Source organism: Brienomyrus brachyistius, chromosome 7 (genome assembly GCF_023856365.1).
Source record: "Brienomyrus brachyistius isolate T26 chromosome 7, BBRACH_0.4, whole genome shotgun sequence".
Classification (NCBI taxonomy): domain Eukaryota; kingdom Metazoa; phylum Chordata; class Actinopteri; order Osteoglossiformes; family Mormyridae; genus Brienomyrus; species Brienomyrus brachyistius.
In genome coordinates, this window is record NC_064539.1 from 18,416,977 (window position 1) to 18,439,916 (window position 22,940).

The 22,940-nt window shown below is 39.9% G+C and overlaps 1 protein-coding gene across 1 annotated transcript in view; it reads left to right on the top strand.

Moving 5' to 3' along the window:
• The window catches only part of znf462 (zinc finger protein 462), a 41,607-nt gene extending 26,739 nt beyond the window's left edge, over positions 1 to 14,868 (top strand). The window contains exons 5-13 of the mRNA XM_049021155.1: positions 694 to 1,013; positions 2,011 to 2,129; positions 4,644 to 4,835; positions 5,904 to 6,153; positions 6,676 to 6,815; positions 9,560 to 9,783; positions 12,063 to 12,234; positions 12,326 to 12,449; positions 12,535 to 14,868. Of these exons, the coding sequence (XP_048877112.1) occupies positions 694 to 1,013; positions 2,011 to 2,129; positions 4,644 to 4,835; positions 5,904 to 6,153; positions 6,676 to 6,815; positions 9,560 to 9,783; positions 12,063 to 12,234; positions 12,326 to 12,449; positions 12,535 to 12,727 (1,734 nt within the window). The 3' untranslated portion in view covers positions 12,728 to 14,868. The remainder of the gene's footprint in view (positions 1 to 693; positions 1,014 to 2,010; positions 2,130 to 4,643; positions 4,836 to 5,903; positions 6,154 to 6,675; positions 6,816 to 9,559; positions 9,784 to 12,062; positions 12,235 to 12,325; positions 12,450 to 12,534) is intronic.
• The last annotated feature ends 8,072 nt before the right edge of the window (positions 14,869 to 22,940 follow it).

Sequence of the window (22,940 nt, forward strand, 5' to 3'; positions counted from 1 at the left end):
TCTTCTTCTTCTTCTTCTTCTTCTTCTTCTTCTTCTTCTTCTTCTTCTTCTTCTTCTTCTTCTTCTTCTTCTTCTTCTTCTTCTTCTTCTTCTTCTTCTTCTTCTTCTTCTTCTTCTTCTTCTTCTTCTTCTTCTTCTTCTTCTTCTTCTTCTTCTTCTTCTTCTTCTTCTTCTTCTTCTTCTTCTTCTTCTTCTTCTTCTCATCATTATCATTATCATATATTGCAGTCTCTTAAATAAAGATATATTATTTTATGTAAATTGAAATACTTTTACAAAATAGTTGTAACTCTGAGGCGGTGGAGTCACAGATTATGTGTTCTGCCCAAAAATGTTGCAGTTAAGATGGAGGGGAGAGGTTGCTTAAGATTTTTTTATTTTATTTTCTTCTGCAAAATGCAATGTTTCAGCAATTTGGTGCTACAAAAGTTGAACAGGGTTGATAGCTCAAATTATATGTTGAAATTCATGGCCCTAAAGAGAAACATGACCTTATCTCTGGATGATTTTGAAATTAAGCATTTTCATATTTTTCCCCCAAGAAATATTTATTGACAAAACTACTGGTGTCAGACTGCCAGAAATCTTTACTTCTCCTGTTAAAATGAAATTTCAAAATGTATATAAAATGCAGAACCTTTACACTTAGGATTAAGGAATCTGTACACAAGCAGCTTTTTAAAATATTTTCAGGAGGTCCCAGAAAATCCAGCTCCTCTCCCAAAAGAAGGTGGGATGAGCAGAAATGTCAGTGAGGACCCAGGCCCTCTGGATATGAATCCAGTGGATTCCCTCAGCCCTGCTCCATGTGATCAGTTTGCCAAGATGGGGGACACAGTGGCAGGGAAGCTGAAGCTTGGGGGGGGGCACCCGTGCCCCCAGTGCGACCGGATCTTCATGTCCAAGCAGGGCCTCCGCTCCCATGAACGGAGCCACACGGCGATCGCCATGTTCAGCCGCGAAGACAAGTACAATTGCCAGTATTGCCAGTTCGTCTCTCCCTTCAGGCACAAGTAAGACCAGATTTTTATGATCATTACACTGAATGTGAAGACGTCTAATTTGTTCATTTCTTTTTCATCTAACTGCTGATTTTCCTTTATACCAGCTTACCTTCATCTTTGAAGAGTTTACCTTCATATGTTGACTTGATATTAATATGCTGTGTTCTAAAAGTGCTATTTACTATATAACATTTATTTTGTTAGTGCATCTTTAAGTGTATCTTTTCCTATACTTCAGTCACATAGGGTTTCCAGGCTTGTACGTTAAGTGACATTTAAAGTGTATGAGATATAAACCAGCGATTCTCAGCCCGTGGTTTGGGTCGCGGCAAGTTCTGACAGGGTTGTGAGGCAGAGTTGGAAATGTAAGCATTTTAAAACCAGCAAGCTCCTATGCTGATCCACGATCAGATTTCCCAGCTCCAACCCTAGAATTATACTATATAAATGGGTTTTAGGTCTGCAAATGCACTAGCGGAAAACTAGTGAACACTCAACCAATCCAAGAAGCCAAACCACAGATGCTTTTAAATTTACTGGCACATCCAATCAAATTTGTGCATTAGGTATTGATTGGCGTAAATTGCAGAGTGCACTGTGTACTTGGTCATAGCGTTCATTTACACCTGATATAGGGTCGCAACTGAGCTGGCATGGTAAATATTGGGGGGCAAAAAAGGTTGAGAAGCACTGATTTGAAGAATAGTAATAAGCATGACTTAAAGATCCATCTGTATTGATCTCCCATCTGTCTTTTTGTAACATAATATTCCCTAGAAAAGAAAGGAAGTAGCTTTCCATACCCATCTGGAATACGGTGAATACCTGCACTATCTGCAGTGACATCTGAATTGCATGGGTAATGTGGCACTAAGGACAGACGTGCTCACAGGACTATTTGGTAAAATGGCTTCAGTGGGTAGACTCAAAAACAGGCTATCAGGGCTTTGGGTGTTCATGTGCTATGGCAGGAAAATGAACCGCAAATAACTCTCGCCCTCTTCAGCTTGGATCGACACATTCAGTCACATCATGGTCACCACAAGCCTTTCCGATGCAAGTACTGTCCTTTTAAGTCGGCTTATCTCAGCCGCCTGAAGACCCACCTGCACAAAGCACACACGGGTAAGTTGCGGCTAATGGCTCACATACAACAAATCCTCTCAAAGTGCAGGAACGGTGTCGGTGAGCTTCTCAGTGGGGAACCTCATCTACTTCTGCTTATTCCCTTTGCCAATAAACTCAAAAAACTAAATTTTAATATATGTTTAGATAATTAGTATGAGATGTGTCATAGTGCTCTCTGACTTGCTGTGTGGGTGCGAGACATGAACACTATCCAATGACCTAAAACGACGACTGAACCCCTCTTTGGAGAATCCTTGGGTACCACTGCTTTGACTTTGTGTTGAATAAGCAATTGCTCGGAGTCCTGAATGAGGCACATTACCTGCATTGTGATGGAGCGTCAGTTATGGCACTATGGCCATGCGGCGCGATTTCTCGAAGGTGATCTGGCTCACAGGATCCTCATTTCTGAGGACTCAAGCGGCTGGACCAGGCCAAGGGGGCGCCCACGTAACACCTGGTTGTGGCAGATAGACAGCCATTTACAGAGGGTGGGATTGAACCATTTGTTGGCCTGGGAGGATCCTGAGGTGTTTTGTCATGTGGTGCGGTAACGCACTGTACGACTGCCTGCCCCCAGCCTGACCTCACCTGATACCAACAAACTGAAACTCTGAAAACTCCTGATTATATTGATTTATTTTTAGAGATGAATGCATAAATGTTAGCTACCAAAAAATACACATTTTTTTCTCTGTGTATTACATTGAATTTGTGTTTTAGTACTCGATACTGGTCTTGAGACCACTTTTTTGTGGCCTTGGTTCGTCTCGAAATCAACTTTATTTTGCCTCGGTCTTGTCTCAGTATCAGACATAGAGGACTTGAGGTTTTATTTCAAGACCAGTCAAGACCAGTCATCAAAAAACATAAATATTTATCACAACAGCTTAATATTCATATGCTTGTTACCCCTGATAACCCGACATACTCGAAATACTTTGATTTTCACACCCATTAATATCAGCTTTGTAACTTGTCTCGGTCTCGTCCTGACCTAGTCATGGTCTTGTCTCGGTCTCAAAACACTCTGGTCATGGTAATGACTTGGTCTCAGTTTAGGTGGTCTTCACTACATTAATTCATTGAAGTCTAAGGAGGAAGTCACTATGTTACTCAGCTGGCCCATTTCAGGTGCATAGCCTTGACTGAAGCAGCATATTATAAGCATTTGAATACTTCATATTTAAAAAAACATTTCACTGCCTTTTTTGTTTCATGCTTTTAAGCAGAAACACTGTTTTACACTGACTTATTCCACTCAGCATATTTGATATGTTTGTGGCTTTTGAAAAGGAAATATAATTAAAGAATTTAAGGGTTTTGCTGCCTTTTCTTTGCATTTTATAATATGAAACAAAAAGCCACATTTTCTCAGATTTTCTTAGAGACTGTAAATGAATTTTCAGGCATGGTATTGATCAGTGTCATAATGGCCAATGCCAAACTGCTATAGCTTGCAATAATAATCTTCAGTCATTAATTTTCTAGTTAAATTGGGATAGATGTGAATGTAAGAAATACTTAATACAGTGTATGCTATCATCACTGATTTTTTTTTTTTATTAGGAAAATGCTTTCTGGATTTTTCTTGAAAACCTTATGTTAAAATATTACCATATAGTGATGGTCAAGTGAAAAGTATTAGTCAAAAGTCTGGACACACCGTCTGAAAATCATTTGCTTTTCAAAAAGATGATGACCCTAAGCACACCTTGAGCTTATGTAGATGCTGTGTTACCTTGTGACCTGAACCCTATACAGCTGGTTTGGGATGAGTTGGATTGAAGAGTAAGAAAAAGGTAGCCAAGCTGTGCCCAGAAGCTGTGCTTCAGGACTGTTGGAGGAACATTCCGGGTGGAATGTCCTGAAAGCTAGTTGAAAGAATGCCAGTGGTCAACAATGCTGTCATCGAAACAAAAGATTCTATTTTCAAGAGTCTAAAATTTTTGAAATGTTTTGAGGTGTTGAACCGTTCACTTGGTCATTGCAGCATTTTGTCATTGCAATGTTTCATTACCTCAAGGCCTTTTACTGCAAGGTTAATAACATAGATTAAATAGAGACAAAAACAGGTGTGTCCAGACATCTGAGTGGTATTATATTGGTACCTGAGTTTTTTTGAAAGATAAACAGAAATAGGGAAATATGTGACTTTCTAACTCGTAAGTTTCACTTACATCTTAAACATACAGAAAAAAATATAAAGCTTAACTCTATGCTATGGTGAATGAATCATTTCATATTCTTCAGAATAGCAAACTGCTTACGAAAATAGAATCCCTTGCATCCATAGAAGAGCTTTTTCCTCAATTTTTAAGCAATGACTATTAAATTTAAAATGATCACTATTATGTTTATACTTTTAGTAAGCTGTAAACCTACTATTTAAACATAAATTATAAAGAATAAATGCCCTTGTGCTGCTTACTGTTCTGTGGTTGTCGTCTTCTCATTAGGTTGATGTGTAAGTTGGTTGGATGACTTGTCGGTTTACTGTTTCTTAAATAGGTGAGAACACGTATAAGTGCCTGGAGTGTGCTTTCTCCACGATGACCATCAGCCAGCTGAAGGATCACTCCCTGAAAGTGCATGGGGAGGCTCTCACCCTCCCCAAACTGCGAGCGGCCACCCAGACAGCGGTGCGCCCTCACAGGCTCATGACGACGACCGACCAGCCTGCCGCTCTTCCTGAGTCTGAGGGTACGTTTTCGTCTTCCGTCCCGCACATGGTGCTATGGAGTCCCCACAGTTTCTTGGCCGCTGGCCTAAACGACAGTGACATTCTTATCGGAACAGAGCTTCGTTTTAAGTGCTCGTTTGTGCTTCTGTCATTATAAAGATTGACTTTGCATTTCATATCTGACTTCATTCTACCTCCTGGAGTGTTTTGTAAGAAATCTGTGTTTTGTGGGTCCGCCTGTGATGGAACGAGCTGCAGAAACACATCTGGTCATCAGACTCCTTATCTATCTTAAGACCCATCCATTCCATGAATTCCTCTACTAATCTGATTGTCCTTCATGCTTTTGTGTTGTGCTTACTGGCCCTTGGGTAGTCTTATTAGGTTCCTACTTTGTTGATAGTTATATGTAGTGTTGTATAGCTGTTGGCAGAGGTGGATAGTTCAGGTCCCGAAAGTAAAAAAATCCAGAACAAGGTTTTGTTTCAGCCAGCCAGTTGAGTACTCTGTGACTGTGACTCTTTACACTAAACTGGTTGGATGGGCCAATACTATCCACCTCTGGCCGTTGGGAATTCCTTGTAAATCCGCCTAGCTACACTTATGCCAGGTCGCCTCTGAGACAGAATTAATATTTGCAAATAATATTTGCTTATCTTGCATGTCACCTTGGACAAAAGCATCTGCTAAATATGTAAATGTAAATGTATGTTGAATATTTTCTCCAGCTGTCGAGCAGCCATAGTTATTCTGTGCTGAAAAATTCTGTAAAGTGTCAGGAAATATAATCAATAAAAACGGCGTTTAGGATAAAATGGGGTCAGCAGGGTGGCTCAGTGGGAAACACTGTGACCTCACACCTCTACTCGAAGGTCAAAGGTTCAAATTCCAAGCTGCACCCTAGCCTTCCGCCCTGTGCTATTTGGGTATGAGTCTTGCTGCCCCCCCCCACCCTAACGAGAAAAAATTATTGGATAGTCAATGGATAATAAAACGGTTTATAAGTTTATAATATGATACAACGGTGACTTTTTTTTAAAATTCATTTAATGTTATATCGTATCTGTTTGTCTCCCCGTTTTTTACAGAACCGATAGATTTAGAGCCTCCTGATGTCCAAGAGCATCTTGGTCAGTACGAGCTGCCGTCCTGCATGCAGACCCCCTCCAGCCCTCCTGCGTTTGCGGGGCTGGAGCCCAGGCTGGACGGGGTCCTCATCTGTGAATTCTGCGAGTTCAGTTCTGGGTATATGCAGAGCTTACGCAGACATTACCGAGACCGACATGACGGCAAAAAGCTCTTCAAGTGCAAAGACTGCACCTTCTTCACATGCAACAGGTGCCTTCTCTGGGAAGCGATAAACACAGTACAGGCACTCCTCTACTTACGAACTTTCAACTTACGAACTTCCAGACATATGAACGAAGAGAACTTAAGTCTAAATTGTGTTTGGTTGTTGTGGACAGGAAACGAGAGCCCATCGTTTTTTTTTTTTTTCTCTGCACACCAATTCCCCCTAGTACGACTTCTGGCCGCTACTCCCGCCGCGCAGCAGTGTATCGTTCGTACTCCCAGCATCGTAGTTCTTAATACTTGCGTATACCCTTAAAAGGATGTTGAATGACGACTTACGAACATTTCAAGTTACGAACGGCCGTTCGGAGCGTAACTCGTTCGTAAGTAGAGGAGCGCCTGTATCGTTCACGTTATTGCATAGAGTTTGCCTGTGCTACCTTGGATTTCATTCTGTAAGGACTTAGGAAATTATCTGATTTAAATGCTACTTCGTGTGCATGTCAATGACATTTCTTCCCTTGATGTCCTCTACAACTGCTAATTGCTCACAAATTGATCTCTCAGGTCAACATTCACCATGCATGTTGAAACTGGACACAGTGCCACCCCCCCTGAAGAGGGACCCAAAGACCTGCATTGCCCACTCTGTCTCTACCACACGCAATTCAAGAGCAATATGATTGACCATGTTGTCCTTCATCGTGGTAAGTCTGCTAAGGCAATGTTTGAGTGCTGTGCTTAGCTTTGATAATAATTTGATAAAATGTATTTTTTGCTGTCAATTGTGTTATGAATAACAGATAAAATATTAGTGAATTACTGTAGTGTAATATATTAAACATTTTTACACTGTCTTATTTAGCGAATTTTAGTTTCTCTCTGGAAAAAGAAAATATTTGGGAAGCTGGGCTTTGCAAACATGGGGGAGGTTTCTGGTTAATGACTGTTTTATAACAGAGCATAGACAGTGTGAAATCCACCGAAAGCTGACATAGTGTCTAGGAAACACGCAGGTAAATTGACTTAAAAATTACTTCAAATAGTATAAAATACTCTCACAAAAACGACATTTAAGGATACTGCTTCAAAAAGAGTTAATTCATTGGGCTCAAAATCAGACAAAGCACATCTTGCAAAGCAGAAAACAAGCATTTATATAAGTAGGCACTGGAGATGCATTTAATATCTGCTAACAGAATATGCAGAAGCGTTTTTAAAAATTGGAAGCATTATCATTGTATGTTACATCTAGAATAAAAAAAATGTAGCTGTACAGAACTATACTTTTATAATGGCAGATGTTGAAGACTTCCTCAGCTTCTGAGTGGCTGCTGTAAATTCTCCAGCACATACTCTATACAGTAATGTGCCCAATATCACAGTCTTCCACACTAAAGCTTGTACTTCCCACCAAAAGAACAGATCACTGAAGAACTGAATGATGATTCAGTGTTAAATAGGAATTAAAAAAAACAAAATTCGCCTACTTAGATACCCAATTCATAATAGATTCTGCCTCATACTGTAGGTACGTGGTTTTATTAATGTTGTTATTTGGATAAATGCCCTGCTTGTTCTAGCTGGTACATTCATTTCAAATTTCAATTAGTAACCATTGGTGTGCTACAGAATTCTGGTATAATACAACAATGTTATGCTGAATGAATGGTGAGACAAGACATAGAGGGTTGTTCATGACCTTGAATTGTTGGAAAGTGTAAAATGTGCGTAGAAATTCTGTACATCCTTTAAAATTCACAGTGTTTACCGCATTCATGTCATTATGACATTGACATCAAGATTATTTTTTCCTTTATGTAAGCATGTAACCGACAACGTGTTATGTGAAAAGCCAAAAGCCAGCATCATCAGGGAATTTATTAAAAATAATGGGGAGACCTTGGTTTGATGTGTGAATAACCAGTAATTTACTCATGTATGCTTTCAGGATATAAATAGCGAAATGGTGTCCACCTATGTTGCTGTGTGATGACTTATCTCAGGCCACAGTAAAGGCTTTATGGTGCATTAAAGAGATTCAGTAACGGGCAAGCATGGAAGTTTTGTGAGGAATGCACACTATTTAACCCTTCTTGTGGTGCTCACCCGTTAGACTGCTGTGTCGTGCATATATGTATTTTTTTTTTAAATAGTACGTTCCTGCCTTTGCAGTGTTTCACACAGCACCGCAACACCAGTCTCCCCGACGGGGTGATGTCATCCTATGTGCAATGTCTTAAGGCGGCAGTAACGAATTAAATTTAGCCGTGACAACATTTGTTGTGAAGTAGGAGGTATTTGGAACCAGCATGACCTTATCCGGATCAGGTCATCCCACCAAAATGGATGAGACAACACGAAAGGAACTAATAGCTATGCCACAAAGAATCCAATGAGCACTCGCTGAAGGTGCTGCAGGCCTTTTTGTCAAAGAATTTGTACGTGTCGAAACAGAAGCCAAGATGTACACATCTGGGCTCAGAGGGTTAGTGTCAGAAGAAAAAGCTCTGCTCTAAGAAGCCCGCGTTTAATACATTCAGGATGAAACCTTGTGGGTTTTGGAGGAACAGGCATGAAAAAAGGTCTAGTCTGATGAAACCAAGATCACTTTGGATGCAATGCAAAACATTATGTTGGATGAAAACCAAGCATCACGCATCATTCAGGGAAACCCATCCCAAATGTAAAGCGGAGAGCCTTTTATCTGCCCTCATTTGGCACTGGTGAGGCTATGAGGATGGTTAGGGAGCTGGGAGATACCAAACGCAGACCAAATCTTGAAAATAACCGGCACCCCTCTGCCAGAAAAATTGCAACTGGGAAAGATGATAATGTTTCAACACAACCATGAACCAAAGCACACTGCCAAATAACAGGAAGTGACTAAATAAATAAAAGGACTTCATCCTGGAGTGACCTATAATCATTACTGAAATCCTGACCTGAAGATGGTAGTTTACAAGCAGTTTCTCTGAGCCTGATGAGAAAATGTACCCAAAGCCAGATCTGCCAAAAGCCAAAGGTGGCTAGTATATGCCAGTGTTTCCCAATCCGGTCCTCGGAGACGCCCAGACAGTCCACGTTTTTCATCCCTCCCAACTCCCAGCCAGAGAGTCCACATTGCTTCCTTGGGATGACCCATGTCCGCGGGTCTCTGAGGACTGGATTGGTATATACACTGGTATAAGCGCGTACTGTTTGTATATGCTAAAATGCGCATATATTTTCTGAATATTGGGGCTTGGTTATAATGTGTAAGTCTGGGAGGAGGAAGATGTCATTAATACATTATTTGTTTCTTTCCAGCACTTTTAAAGATCGTGTAGTTCTGTAGGTGGCACTTACAAAATCTGTAACAGAATGCTTTACTTTAAAGAAATAGTTTTTTTTTTTTAAATCTGAGCTGTTTGGTGCTTTGCTGCATTTCACGTTCGTCTTGTTTCTGCAGAGAAGCGGATGGAACCCCTGGAGATCAGCCATTCAAAGTTGGCCCGCCACCTGCAGGGTGTCATGTTTCACTGCCACAACTGTACCTTCACCTGCTCCAGTGAAGAGAGCCTGCAGCTGCACATCTGCAAGCACAATGAGCTGAAGCCGTATAAGTGCCAGCTATGTTACTATGACAGCGAGCAGCGCGAGGACCTGGAGGCCCATCTCCGTGATGAACACAAGGTAGGCTGCTGTTCCCTGTCACCCGAGCCACACTGTCTCACTCTTACACTCTGCATTTATGCCCAGTGGGGTTCATTCCTCTCTAAAGAATAACTTCTAACCCTACATTCAATCTCTGCCTGCCACTGTGCTCTAAAAACCAAAACAGTTCAGTCATTTTCCACTTCCATTCCATTGCATGCTTTAAATCGATGATTAAATCACCAGTGAATGTGATAAAAGGCACTATTAGACTGTTGTATGGCTGTTGAACAGAAGGGATTTATAAAAAAAAAAAAAAGTGAACATTTTAAAGTATGAGACATAGTTATGCAAATGTCATTTGTAAAGTCTGATAATTGTGCATTATGAGATTTAAGGTGGATTTTGAAATTTTGACGCAGTGATGTGGGGGTAGCGTTCTTTGTAGTATGTGCAAGAATATTTCTTTGTAATTTAATATAAGAATTATGGTTAATCTGAAGTTTTTTATATCCAGTTTGTAAAGATGATTGTAGTTCCCAGAATGGGTATTAATTTGAAAGTGTGATACTATAAAGTTTTGATGAAAGAACTTTATTAAACATATCAAACATTACAATTAAAATAAAAATTCTTTTTCACCCATATTAAAACTGTTGTATTATGGGTGTTAGAAATAATTTATTCCTTCATTTCAAAATTGGTATATCTCAAGACATAAACCTGTTTTGGGTAGTTCCTAAAACATCACATTAATATTAATTTCATTCATATTTACATTTACACATTTAATAGACGCTTTTGTCCATAGTGACAAACAAGAACAAGCTGATCGCACATTGCAGACACGCCATAGAGGAGGCAAGTGCAGCTGGGCTGAGCTTCCAGGTACAAGTGTAAGCGGTTTTGGGGCAGGAGCTACAAAACAATTTCTAACAAAACAAGAACCTAATAAGACAACTCAAGGTCCGGATCTTTGCTCGAATACAGTTTTAATTTAGTCAACGAACTAGCTGTTTTCTTCAGCACTGAATGGTTATAGTTTGGAAAGGATGTCTAAGCCCTTATGTGGTATTGTGCATCCATCGGAGAAGTAGAACACCTTCCTTGGGAATCTTCCATGCTTCCTTTCCAGAATGGCAAAAAATAGTTCTCCTCTGTGGTTTTGATAGATGCACAAGTGTGGCTTATAATATACACTGAGAGTTTGCCTTGTCGTGCCTCATGCAGCAGATAAAAGGATGGACGGTAGCTTACAAAATGTTCCAGATATAAGATTTCAGCCTCTCCAAAACGGCAGACTACTTCAGGGAGGAATGTGGAGGCCGTCCGAGTAAACAATGGTTCCATCCAAAACAGCATCTCAAAAACACAACCTCAAGTCTCTCATCCTTGTGTTTCAAACACAGTAAGTGCCAATAATGCAGGTTGCATATACCTGCTTCAGACCTAACCTCACTAAAACCAGCCTGGATGCCAAATGGCTTCTGTCTTTTACAAAGAAACAGAGACAGACTCTGATTCACTGGTCTCTCCACTGGAGGTTTTTTTCGCAGACGAATCCAGTCTTTTTTTCCCTCTACCCATTATCTAGCTCACAACTTGACAGCAGAATGATTTTATCTCACCTGTCTCATTTAGAATCTCCCCCCTCCATTTTTTAGCTGTGAGTTTGTCCATATACCTTTCTATTTTTGAAGGACCCTTGATGTGTAGTACTGCAGTTTGCATTGACCTGGAGGACAGTTTTATTTATATAAATATATATACACACGCACACACACACAGACCAGAATCTTGGTATAGCTTCACCAACATTTATCCAATACTCCTGATTATTAATTTGACTTGTTTTTCCCTTTGCTGCCTGTGTTTATTTTTCTTCCCTATCTAATTAGCTACAAATAAATTGTGTCCTTTGTCTCAAAGGTTCTGTTTGCTGAGGAATTCCTAATTTCTGTATTGTTTATCGCAATCTGAAATTAAGCAACATTAAGCTTCTAAATAATTTATCAGGGGGTGGCATGGTGGTGCAGTGGATCGCACTGTTGCCTCACACCTCTGGGACCCGGGTTCGAGTCTCCGCCTGGGTCACATGTGTGCGGAGTTTGCATGTTCTACCCATGTCGCATAGGATAAGCAGTTTAGAAAATGGATGGATAATTTATCAAACTTCCATTTTTTTATTTTATTTTAACATTTATAATTTTTTTTTTTTTTGCATTTCTACACACGGTGTAAGCTGCTTCAGATACAGTGGGGGGTTAAATGTGAATTTACATTCTGCTCTTCCTGTTTGGTACCCCTCTCTCCTGTAGGTGATCCGGAACTTTGAGTTGGTAGGACGGGTCAATTTGGACCAATTAGAAATCTCAAAAAGCAAGCTGGGCAGTCTCAGCAGTGCTGAAGAGGAAGAAGGGGTTGATGAGGAGTGTGATGATGACGGTGAGAATGAAGGCGATGAAGAGCATGAGAGGCCTGAACCCAAAGGTTAGAGTTCAGCAACGTAGATATTATAGGTAACCCAGCTGCTTCTGCCGTGTATGTCTGTGACCTCTGACCTTTGGCCTCCGACCTGCAGATGCCTCTGGGTCCCCAAGCAGCAGTGTGTCAGGCTGTAGTGACAAGAGGTTCCCCTGTGAGTTCTGTGGCCGTACATTCACCCACACCGCCGAGTGGGAACGACACGTCCTCCGGCACGGCATGTAAGTCCCCCTCCTTTTGACTTCCCCATCTGTTTTTAAAGCATAATGAAATCTCATGGACTGTGTCCCACTTCTGTAAAATTAGGACTGTTACCACCATCAAGATGGAGGACAACCTCACCCAGACAGATGGAACTGCTATGAAGTTGGAGGCTGATGTGTCACGAATTGATGAAGACTTCCCTGGGGCTACCGTGGACGTGGAGCATGGATATCCTATAGACCTTGCAAAAAGTGAAGTGGTAAAAGTGGAGGGTAAAGAATCTGACCAAAAATGATCCTTAGCAAAGCGACAAGCACTGTGGCTCAGATGTGCATTGTGCTTGAAGAACTACGATTTATTGTGAAGTGATTTAAAAGGCTGCTTAACAAATTGAAAACAAAATAGTTCAATAAACCCTGACATTTTTGTTGTATTACCTTTAACGTTACATTGAAATTAATAGATAGCATTACATCCTGCATTAAAGAAAAAAAAACTAGCTTACAATTAAAATGTGACGTCCCATTGGACAGATCCAAATATATCGGTAACGGCAGTGGATGTGCAGTGATAATCATCCAGGTCATCTTCAGCCAGTTTCTGCATTATGAGTGCAAATGAGATACGTAGGTCCACAAACTTTTGTAAATGAAGGACTTCTGCCGACAGCTGTTTTCAGTATGGACTGCAAAGCATTCATAAGATTTTCAACTTCCAAAGATGAGGGATTCCCTTGTTAGCTAATATACACAAATAAATCGTGATTTTCACTGATGTTTTGTAAAAACGTTTTTTAATACATGGAATTCTTTGTCATTTGACCCAAATGATTGTTTTATTTTTGATTGTTCTAATATCCCTTGGCAGATTTCCTTGAGGGAGTAGTAGCCTTTTTATGCACATACCATTGTATGATTTTTGAACATTCGGCCGAAATATTGTAGCAAATCTAGTTCAGGTGTGTGTTGTCTACAGTTTCTCGTACTTTGAAATTGAGTTAAAATTCAGACAAAGCTCAACTTCTGATAGGTTTTCAGAAAAGCTTTGGTATTAAAATGAATATTTTAAGGGCACCTTAAACAACACAATACCTGGGTCTTGCCATTTGTTTTTTTTTTTTTGAAGACATAATTGATATTTCAGCACATTTTAATATTTAAATGTCAAAATAAGAGGCTAATAGCTGAATCACAAAAGTAGCTGATGACCTCAGGATAGGAAACCTGTTTTCCCTTCAGTACCTCGGAAACAAACATACTGTAATCATTTACATGGTTCTTACCCGCCTCTGTTCCGGCAGTGTGAATTTTAATATTGTTATTGCTCAGATGTCGACAGCAGAGTCCGGCAAAGACTGCTGTTGACTAAACTGTGATTAAAGGGTTGGGGTACTGTTTTGGGGAACCTGCATGCATGTGTTGGGCAAATGTTGAGTGTTATTGTAACAACCAGTGTTTTATAAAAGTATTGCTTTCATTTGCGTTTAAACTGTCTAACAACATGGGTAATGTGATGGTCATAACTCATAGGAACTTGAATTCCTGGTTCCTAGAAAAACAGGTTTGTATTACATTATCATCTTTGTTGAAGGCTGCTGCTGAAATGCCCCGAAGCCTTACATATCAATTCCGATAGCCTGAGCTCAGATTAAACTGTTTTTGCTTCCCTCCCGATCCCTGGCCGTAATAAGAAACGGAAGTACGTCGCGCCGTGACAGACAGAAATTCAAAGAGCAGTCTTTTTTGGTATTTACAAGGGTCAGTTTTCTAAAGGGGTTTTTTTTCTGGCTTGTCTTTGCTGCAGTTCTTGTTCCAGGAATAGTACAGCCCAGGCGTGGTGGGGTATATTGTCATGTAGAAAACACTATACCTGTATACTTGTTGAGTGTTCAAAACTGTAGTATCTCAGAAAGGCTACACTTATCCTTTTTCCTTATAGGTGTTATTCTCACGCAAAAAGAAAAAGCAGAAATAGGGAGAGAATATGGAGTTCAAACCTGTATGTCCAGTCTTTACAATGCCTTTTTTTTCTCTCATATTGTACTTTTAGGAAATTGGGGCAATTGCGTGCCAGGAATTTTTTGCCTCCGCTGTCCTTTCTGAGAACTGATGTGCTTTTTGGAACTTAAGTTATTAGAAACATTTTATGGAATTTTCTTTTAGACGGCAGCTGTTCGTTAGAGGTTCCCTCAGTAATACACTGGATACATGTATATATTTCCGTTTGCTTTGTTACATTTTTCTTCTAACTGTTGGACTTGACGTTTCAATAGCTCCTACGTTCTACCTTTCTTCTGTGAAAATCTAATTCCTGACAGTGGATTGTGATGTTACCTAGAATGGATGTTTACAGTTTTATTCCATTTACTTCTGGATATTATGTAAATATTGTAATTCATTTGTCTTTTTTAACTTGTTAATAAAGTTATCAAAATTACTCACTGGAATTTATTTTTATGTATTTTAAACAGTATACTTTTGATTCCAGCATTTCCTTCACTGAGTAAGGAACTTGTGTATATATATAATCTGTATCTGTACAGGAACTTCTCTATATATACATCTATACATTAAATGTTGAGCATAGTAGGATAAAAACATTGTAGCCTGGTCCAAGGTACAAAATGTAATGACCAGTTGAATTAGGACAAATAGGGTTGGCTATGAAACAATGTAATTATTAACTTAGTCTGAGATTTCTAAATATGAGACTCGTCCAATCAATGGGTGCCTCTTTAGAATAGTAGCAAAAATCTGCAAACGAATATGTGGAATAGCAACTGGCTGGCATTTCCACCGAATGACTTGCATGGCCTGGTTTTTCTGCTGCTCCTCGCGCTACGACAACATCTTGATCTGGCTGCGAGCCGACAGGGCTGTGGGTGGAATGGAGGTATTTGGCGGGGTCCTCCAAGAGCACCACGTCGCTCGGTGGAGCCAGGAGCCAGCAGAGTGAAGCGAGGCAGGTGGCTGGCAGAGCAGACATTGGGGAAGACGTGTTTCGCTCCTCAGCCGTCCTGATGGGGCACCGGCACCGCGTATTGAGAAAGAGGCCTGTGACGGGATTAACTGGGCATTCCAGATTGGATGGAGATAAAGAAAAACTGAAAAAGAAACTCATTCCCCTTTAGACCCTATACAATCTGGACTGCAGAATTCAAAGAGAAGTCTGAATAGGGCTTACAGAGGAGTATTCCATAGAACTGCAGTTAACATCAGAACACATTCCGCTCATTAAGGACTGAATGTAATTTGGTTTCACCAGCACACCTGCATATCAGGGGCCTCTGAGATGGCAGAAACAGGCAGTCCGCAGGATACGAACGAGATCCGTTACCGAAGTCTGTCTTTACGTCCAATTTGTACGTTGTAAGCTGGAAAAATAATGATAATTATTATACAGTAATAATAAATACTGTACTGTTCTGTTTGTCAAGCCCACAAGCTGCTGAAGCCACACAATGTTTTCACGAGAGTCACAAAGTAGTGTGTGCCTTCATTATTGTGAACAATTGTATTTAAAATGCTTTTGAAGTGTAGAGTCTGAGTTTTCATTGACTGAGGCATTTGTTAGAATTTTTGAGTGCCATCTTTCAGCGTTATTTCAAACATAGACGGCAACACTAGGGGGCAAAGGGAAAGAGGTTATCTCAATTTTTTTTATTAAAATAGGCTTTATGGCAGACTGTTTGTCTAACATTTGCACAACTTGTACTTACAATCTTAACATGGGGACTGCCTGTACTCCAAATTAATACTAAACACAAAGTGACATCTACCTCTAGAATAGTTGACACATTTTAATCAGCACCTTTCTAATACAGAGTTTTAAATAAAGAGTTCAAGGTTTCCTGTACAAGCTCCTACTGTACCAGAAATGACACAAGTAACCCCCACGTCTTCCTGGCCACCATCAAAATGAACACTGGATGAAGGCGGAGAGTCCAGGATGTGATCAGGGAGAAGAATAGGGTGCTGGTTGGCACCATGACCTCCAGCTGAGATGGTCATAGCTGCATTCCAGCAAAAGGCACCAAACAAAAGCCAGCGGGTCCGAGATGAGCTGTATGATGAGAAGGTGGCTGGCAGAATGTCGAGGAGCAGGAATGCGATGGGGAAAGGCAATGAAGTGTTTTCAGATTTGTTCATTTACGCTTTGAGAGATGGACCCCCCATCAGGTCAGGTTCATGATCCAGCCAGCCTATGACATCCTACCCAGTTCATTCCACCACAGCTCTTTGGACTGAGTCACCATAATGTCCTGTCTGACATAAAAGGGACACTTTAGTGCAGAACCTCAGCTATTGCCTGAGAACTGTCACATGAGGTAAATACTTCTGGCAACATAACCGGGAGCCGAAAACTATGACATGTAGCACAATGAGCTGCCATAAAGGCCTTCATCCATCAAGACAAGGTCTTGTGTTTGTTAAAGGCGTTAAAGTTTATTAAAGCAATTGTCAGTCAATTGGCAGCTATAGAAAGGGCTTGGATGAGCTTACGGCCAATGAAGGAGGTCCCACATTCCTAGATACAAAGTTTCACACAATTTTTTCCATCAATGACCTTGATTGTTAAAACCATTTGTTCAACAAAGATCTGGCCATGTAAAATGTGTGTGTTGTTTGTTAAATAAGACTTACTGTAGATGAATATAAGGGTGCATTTTATCAGCTATTTATGCATAATTCCAGATAATTCCCAGAGAACTGTTAAATTATTACTAATATTCAGCTAAGTAATTGTGTGAAAGTTTTCTTTATATCTCACCCTAATGTGTGTTGCATTGCAATGAGCTGTGGGAGTGCTTTTACTTAAAAGGAGTCTTATGACGGAATTGATTCTCTAGATCACAGGCACATTTAAAGGAAAAACTGCATTGGTTATAGTTTTGTAATTAGATTGAACTTTCTTTTATAGCATTATTTTTTCTAGGTTGTACAGATACGTTATAATTATTCTCCAATTGTATAATTAATCACGTACATGTGCCGATTATAAAATAAATGCTAAACATACCTACAGGGACACCAAGAGGAATCCTGCTGAAATGCAAGCCTGACAGACTTGGGGATACGTCAGTATAAAAATGAGCTCTCCACCGAGTACCAGAACTCAACATGAAATATTTGTTTGTTCTTTGTTATTGTTAATTATATATGTAATGTTTCTATCTTTATTTATATCTAGGGCTGCACTCAGAATGACCCTGAGAAGAATTCCTAGGGACACAAGTGGATGGCTGCAGATCTTGAGAGGATTCGGGGAGACTTTTTCCTGGAGGTTTTGGATGATAAAATGTTTACAATACTACCTTAATTTAACTGTAAAGGGCTCATCGTGGCCCGAGGGCCGAACTAGCAGAAGACGACCATACATAATCATCTGAACTCTGCTTGTTCTCCTGGAAGCAGTTACTGAAGTAGGCACAGAAAGTGCTGGTATGTTAACACTGCTCGTCAATGGACTATTGTTCTGAAACCAATAAATCTGCAATTTTATTACAGAATTAAACAATCATCCGAAGTGTCTGTGATCACTGTATATTGAAACTTTATTATATGCTAGATGCAACTCAGCACAATAATGAGTATCTGTATAATAGTGCAAAGAAAATCTTTTAATATCAAAATACAGTTTTATATCACCATTATTAATGTAATATGTCCTGAGGTCAATTTCTTTTCTAATAAAATTGCTATACTTGTGTCTACTATAGATGTGATGGTAAAGTGGCTTTCAGGTCAGCTAATTTCCCAATTCATTTATATTTTATTAGGTTAAATTCCCATCAAATATGAATTACAGTAATGTAGCAGTTGTAAAAAACCTTTAGCAGGTTGTCCGTCAAATGAAGAGTAACACTAAAGGGCAAAAATACTCCATCTTCATAAAAGTACAGTTCACTATACTTGTCAGAGCGATAGCACATCACACTTTAATCTGCCTTATTTCTTGTTTTAGCCATTGGTTTTATTTCATATTTATTCCACAAATACATTCCACATCATACATAGTTCCTTTGACGTTCTGTGAGTCTTTGTTTTCTGCTGCATGTTGCTGTCATGTTACATGTTACTGACTGCATTGCGTGTTTAAGAATTTATACGCTGATCAGCCATGAGATTGAACCACCTACCTCATATTGTATAGGTCCCCTTATCCAACCAAAACTGCTCTGGCCTGTTGAGGCTTGGACTCCACAAGACCTCTGAAGGCGTCCTGTGGTATCTGGCACCAAGACATCAGCAGTAAGTGCTGCAAGTTGCGAGGTGGAGCCTCCATAGATTGAATTTTTTTGTCCAGCACGTCCCACAGATGCTCGATTGTATTGAGATCTGGGGAATTGATGGTCAAGTCAACACCTTGACCCTTTTCTCTTGTTCCTCAAACCATTCCTGAACCACATCTTGCAGTGTGGCAGGGTGCATGATCCTGCTGAAAGAGGCCACTGACATCGGGGAATACTGTTGCCATGAAGGGGTGTAACTTGGTCTGTAACAATGTTTAGGTAGGTGGTACGTGTCAAAGTAACATCCACATGAAAGCCAGGACCCAAGGTGTTCCAGCAGAACATTGCCCAGAGCATCACACTGCCTCCGTCGGCTTGCCTTCTTCCCATAGTACATCCTGGTGCCATCTCTTCCCCAGGTAAACGACACACTCGCCCCCCGCCGTCCACATTATATAACAGAAAATGTGACTCGGATCAGGCCTCCTTCTTCCATAGCTCCATGGTCCAGTTCTGACATTCACATATCCATTGTAACTACTTTCAGTGGTGAACAGCGGTCAGTATATGCACTCTGACCGGTCTGCAGCTACTCAGCCCCACAGCACTGATGCAATGTGTGTTCTGACACCTTTCTATCATAACCAGCATTAACTATTTCAGCAATGTTTGCTGCAGTAGATTTTCCAGTAGGATGGCCTTCCTTGGACCATTTTTGGCAGGTGCTGACTATTGCATACTGGGAACAACCCACAGGACCTTCAAGAATCTTGAATCTTGAAGGGCATCTACATACACGTTCAGTCGCACAACTGTAAATTAAGGCTAGTTCTGGGTCAACAGTTCACCTGAACAAAGGAGTTGAGTGTGTATGGAATGAGCAGGATCCTTGGAAGGAAAACTTCCTTTGTATTGTTGTTTGAGAAAGATCACAATGACAGCAAAAGTGCAAGCAAATGGGATATAAAAATATAAATATAATATAAAAATTAACGATTAAATAATGCTGTTATTGTAGGAAAAGCAATCTCAAATAAGGGCAAATGTGGCATGATAAATGATGACAGCTGGAACAATCCTGGAAGCTGCGAGGGGCAGACAGTCTTCAGACACACGTCTCTCATCATCTGGACATATATCAGTGGTTCTTGCAGCATCTCTCTGTACTTCAGGCAGTCAGACTGATACACCCACATTATGTGACTATTAGAAGCTTGTCTCATATGTACCAGGGGGTGGAAAAAAATCTACAAACGAATATGTAGCACATCATTGTATATGATGTACGTCCTTTACTTTCAGGCAATCCTAGGCAATCATAACAACAATGAGTATTACATTAGGAAGTCTGCAAAACCACAAAGACACAATATTCTGAAGGAATAATGTCTGTCTATCTATCTATCTATCTATCTATCTATCTATCTATCTATCTATCTATCTATCTATCTATCTATCTATCTATCTATCTATCTATCTACACCTTTTACCACTGAAACTTGTTCTCTTCTACAATTCCCTGGTAAATTGCAAGAATATATGGCTAAAACTGTTACTGTCTCTCGTATGATTGAAATATCAAAATAACATACAACTGCATACTAATCAGATATTCCTGTTCCTATCGATGTCATTAAATATTTAATTGCACTCATAACTGATTTTGTTTTGTAGTGTAATAAACATTCAAATGATGCAATCCACCAAAGCAGAGAATAGCAAGAACACAATTATATTCAACAGAAGACAAAGGAAAAGCTATCATTTTATCTGCAGGATCTTGCACGGTGTTTCATCATTCATTGATATGTTATGAGGATAAATACTTTACATAATATTTTGAGGCAATAAATAAAGCATTTATATGTAACAAAAAAAACATACTGATTTATTTCAACAGTTCAAAATGTTTAACACAATTTAATTAGAAATTTAGCATATTTTACATTATTTGATCTATAAAAGAATCTGGTTTAATGACTAGATATCATTGATAAAAGGGGTTGTATTGTAATCATCTGTGGACGTTGTCATAGTACAGCGCTGAAACTCATCAAATGTAAGCATGTCCCCTTAATCCTAACATTTATTTATATCTTTGTTTCATTTTAGATGGTGCCATCTCAGGGTGAATAAGCAAACAGGGAAAGTGCTTGGCACTGAGGCAGCCTGTTGACATCCATTCACATGTGAGTAATGCAGACCGGCTGAATTGTCTAAAACCCATTTTAAACCATGAGAAAAATTCAACTAAAAACGTGCATAGGGAATTACTATTAAGTGCAAACAAAAGCATAACCCTGAAAGAGGCAAGTACTCTGTGTTACATTCCAGTGCCATGCTATTTCAAAACTAATGCATTTTCCTATTTAAATTTACTTAAATATAATTTAGACATTGCATAAATAATTAGTTCACTAGGATTTGCCTTTAACAGTGCATTTATAACTACTGCAGATGTATCTCTGCTCCCAGTGTCATGGAAATAATGCCGTTTCTTTCTGTCTTTTGAGGTATGCATCAGCATATAACGTTTGAAGTCACATTCTAAATGAAAAAACAAACACCCTCAAGATCCCATCTACCACTGCAGAGGGTCAAAGACATCCCTGCACAGTGAGTCATCTGCTCCTATTTCTGCTCTGCCGTTCTGTAGTACTGTTGCTTAAAACAATCTGTATTACAACTACATATTGTAATTCAGTTAATTTAGTTTCTCAGCAGTGATACATTTCCAGTTTTGAAAAGTGCATACAAAAGTATTCATTGTTTTTCATATAAATTTATAATAAACCATATTATGTCATTGCATTCACACCCATATAAATTATAAGTATTCTTGCCTTATTACAACGTTCCAGCATCATATAAATAAATATACATATTAAACCTCTCTTGCATTTCTATATTTTTGTGATCATTTGTAATGAAGTAAATTTGATATCTAGTCAGTTGCACTTATGGATATTATGCTTATAATACCTTCTGTGAATAAAGAGAAATGTTCCTCCTGTTCTCTGTGGTGTTCTGCATTATTTTACCTATTTTAAACAATGAAAACTGTATTCAACACGATAATGACCCAAAGCACACACCCAAGTCAGCCCAGGAATGGCTTCAGAAAAGGAAGATCAAAGTGGGAATGGCCCAGTCAGAGCCTAGACTTCAATCCCCAGAAAACCTGTGGAATGACCTAAAGCAGGCTGTGTACTGGAGATCCCCTGGCAATTTGAAGGAGCTTGACATTTTTTGCAAGAAAGAGTGGGATAAAGTCCAGGTGTGCAAAGTAGATACAGACATATTCCCAAAGATGTACTGCTGTAACAAAATATAATTTGATAAAATGTTCCTTGGTAACAAACATATGGTGTAAAACAAACAAAATATTGAGACACATGGCCATTACACCTACGTGAACTTTTCTGACATTCCATTCTAAATCCATATGCATCAATACGGATTTGGTCCCCCTTTTGCAACTATAACAGCTGCCACTCTTCAGAGAAGTCTTTCCACAAGATTTTGGAGTTTGTCTGTGGGAATTTTTGCCCATTGATCCAGAAGAGCATTCTCTGGTGCTGATGTCAGACGTGAAGACCTGGCTCACAATCTCTGTTCTCTTTCATCCCAAAGGTGTTTGATGGGGTTGAGGTTTGGGCTCTGTGCAGGCCAGTCAAATTCTTCCACACCAAATTCACCCAACCATGTCTTTATGGACCGTGCTTGATGCACTGGGGTACAGTCATGCTGGAACAGAAAAGGGCCTTCCCCAAACTGTTCCCACAAGGTTGGAAGCATAGAGAGAGGTAAGGAGCACATGCTAATTTCAGCGCGTTGCCGCACTTACCACACAACAAAGTACCTAAGGGATGAGAACCTGAGTGTAGTTGTGCAGTGGGTGATACCTCAGCACGACGCCAGTCCGATTGCACCAGTGTTTTTTCCAGTGGCTGGAGTGCCAATCCTGCCACTAATCCCCAAATTTCCCAGTAAATTGGAAGACCTCCTTACAGGGCTGGATGTAGATTAATGTCATACCCAGTATGAAGCAATCGCAGCTCATGGGCCCAACTGAGTAGGATCACTCATGGCATTCATAGGATTCAAACCAGCAACCTTCTGTGTGCTGGGACAGAAGCCTAACCTCAGAGCCACCAATCTGCCCCCCAGCACAGAATTCTCCAAAGCACATATACACACTGTACATATTGTAAATAGATAGATAAACAAACAAATAGGTGTGTGTGTGTGTGTGTGTCTCTCTCTCTCTATATAT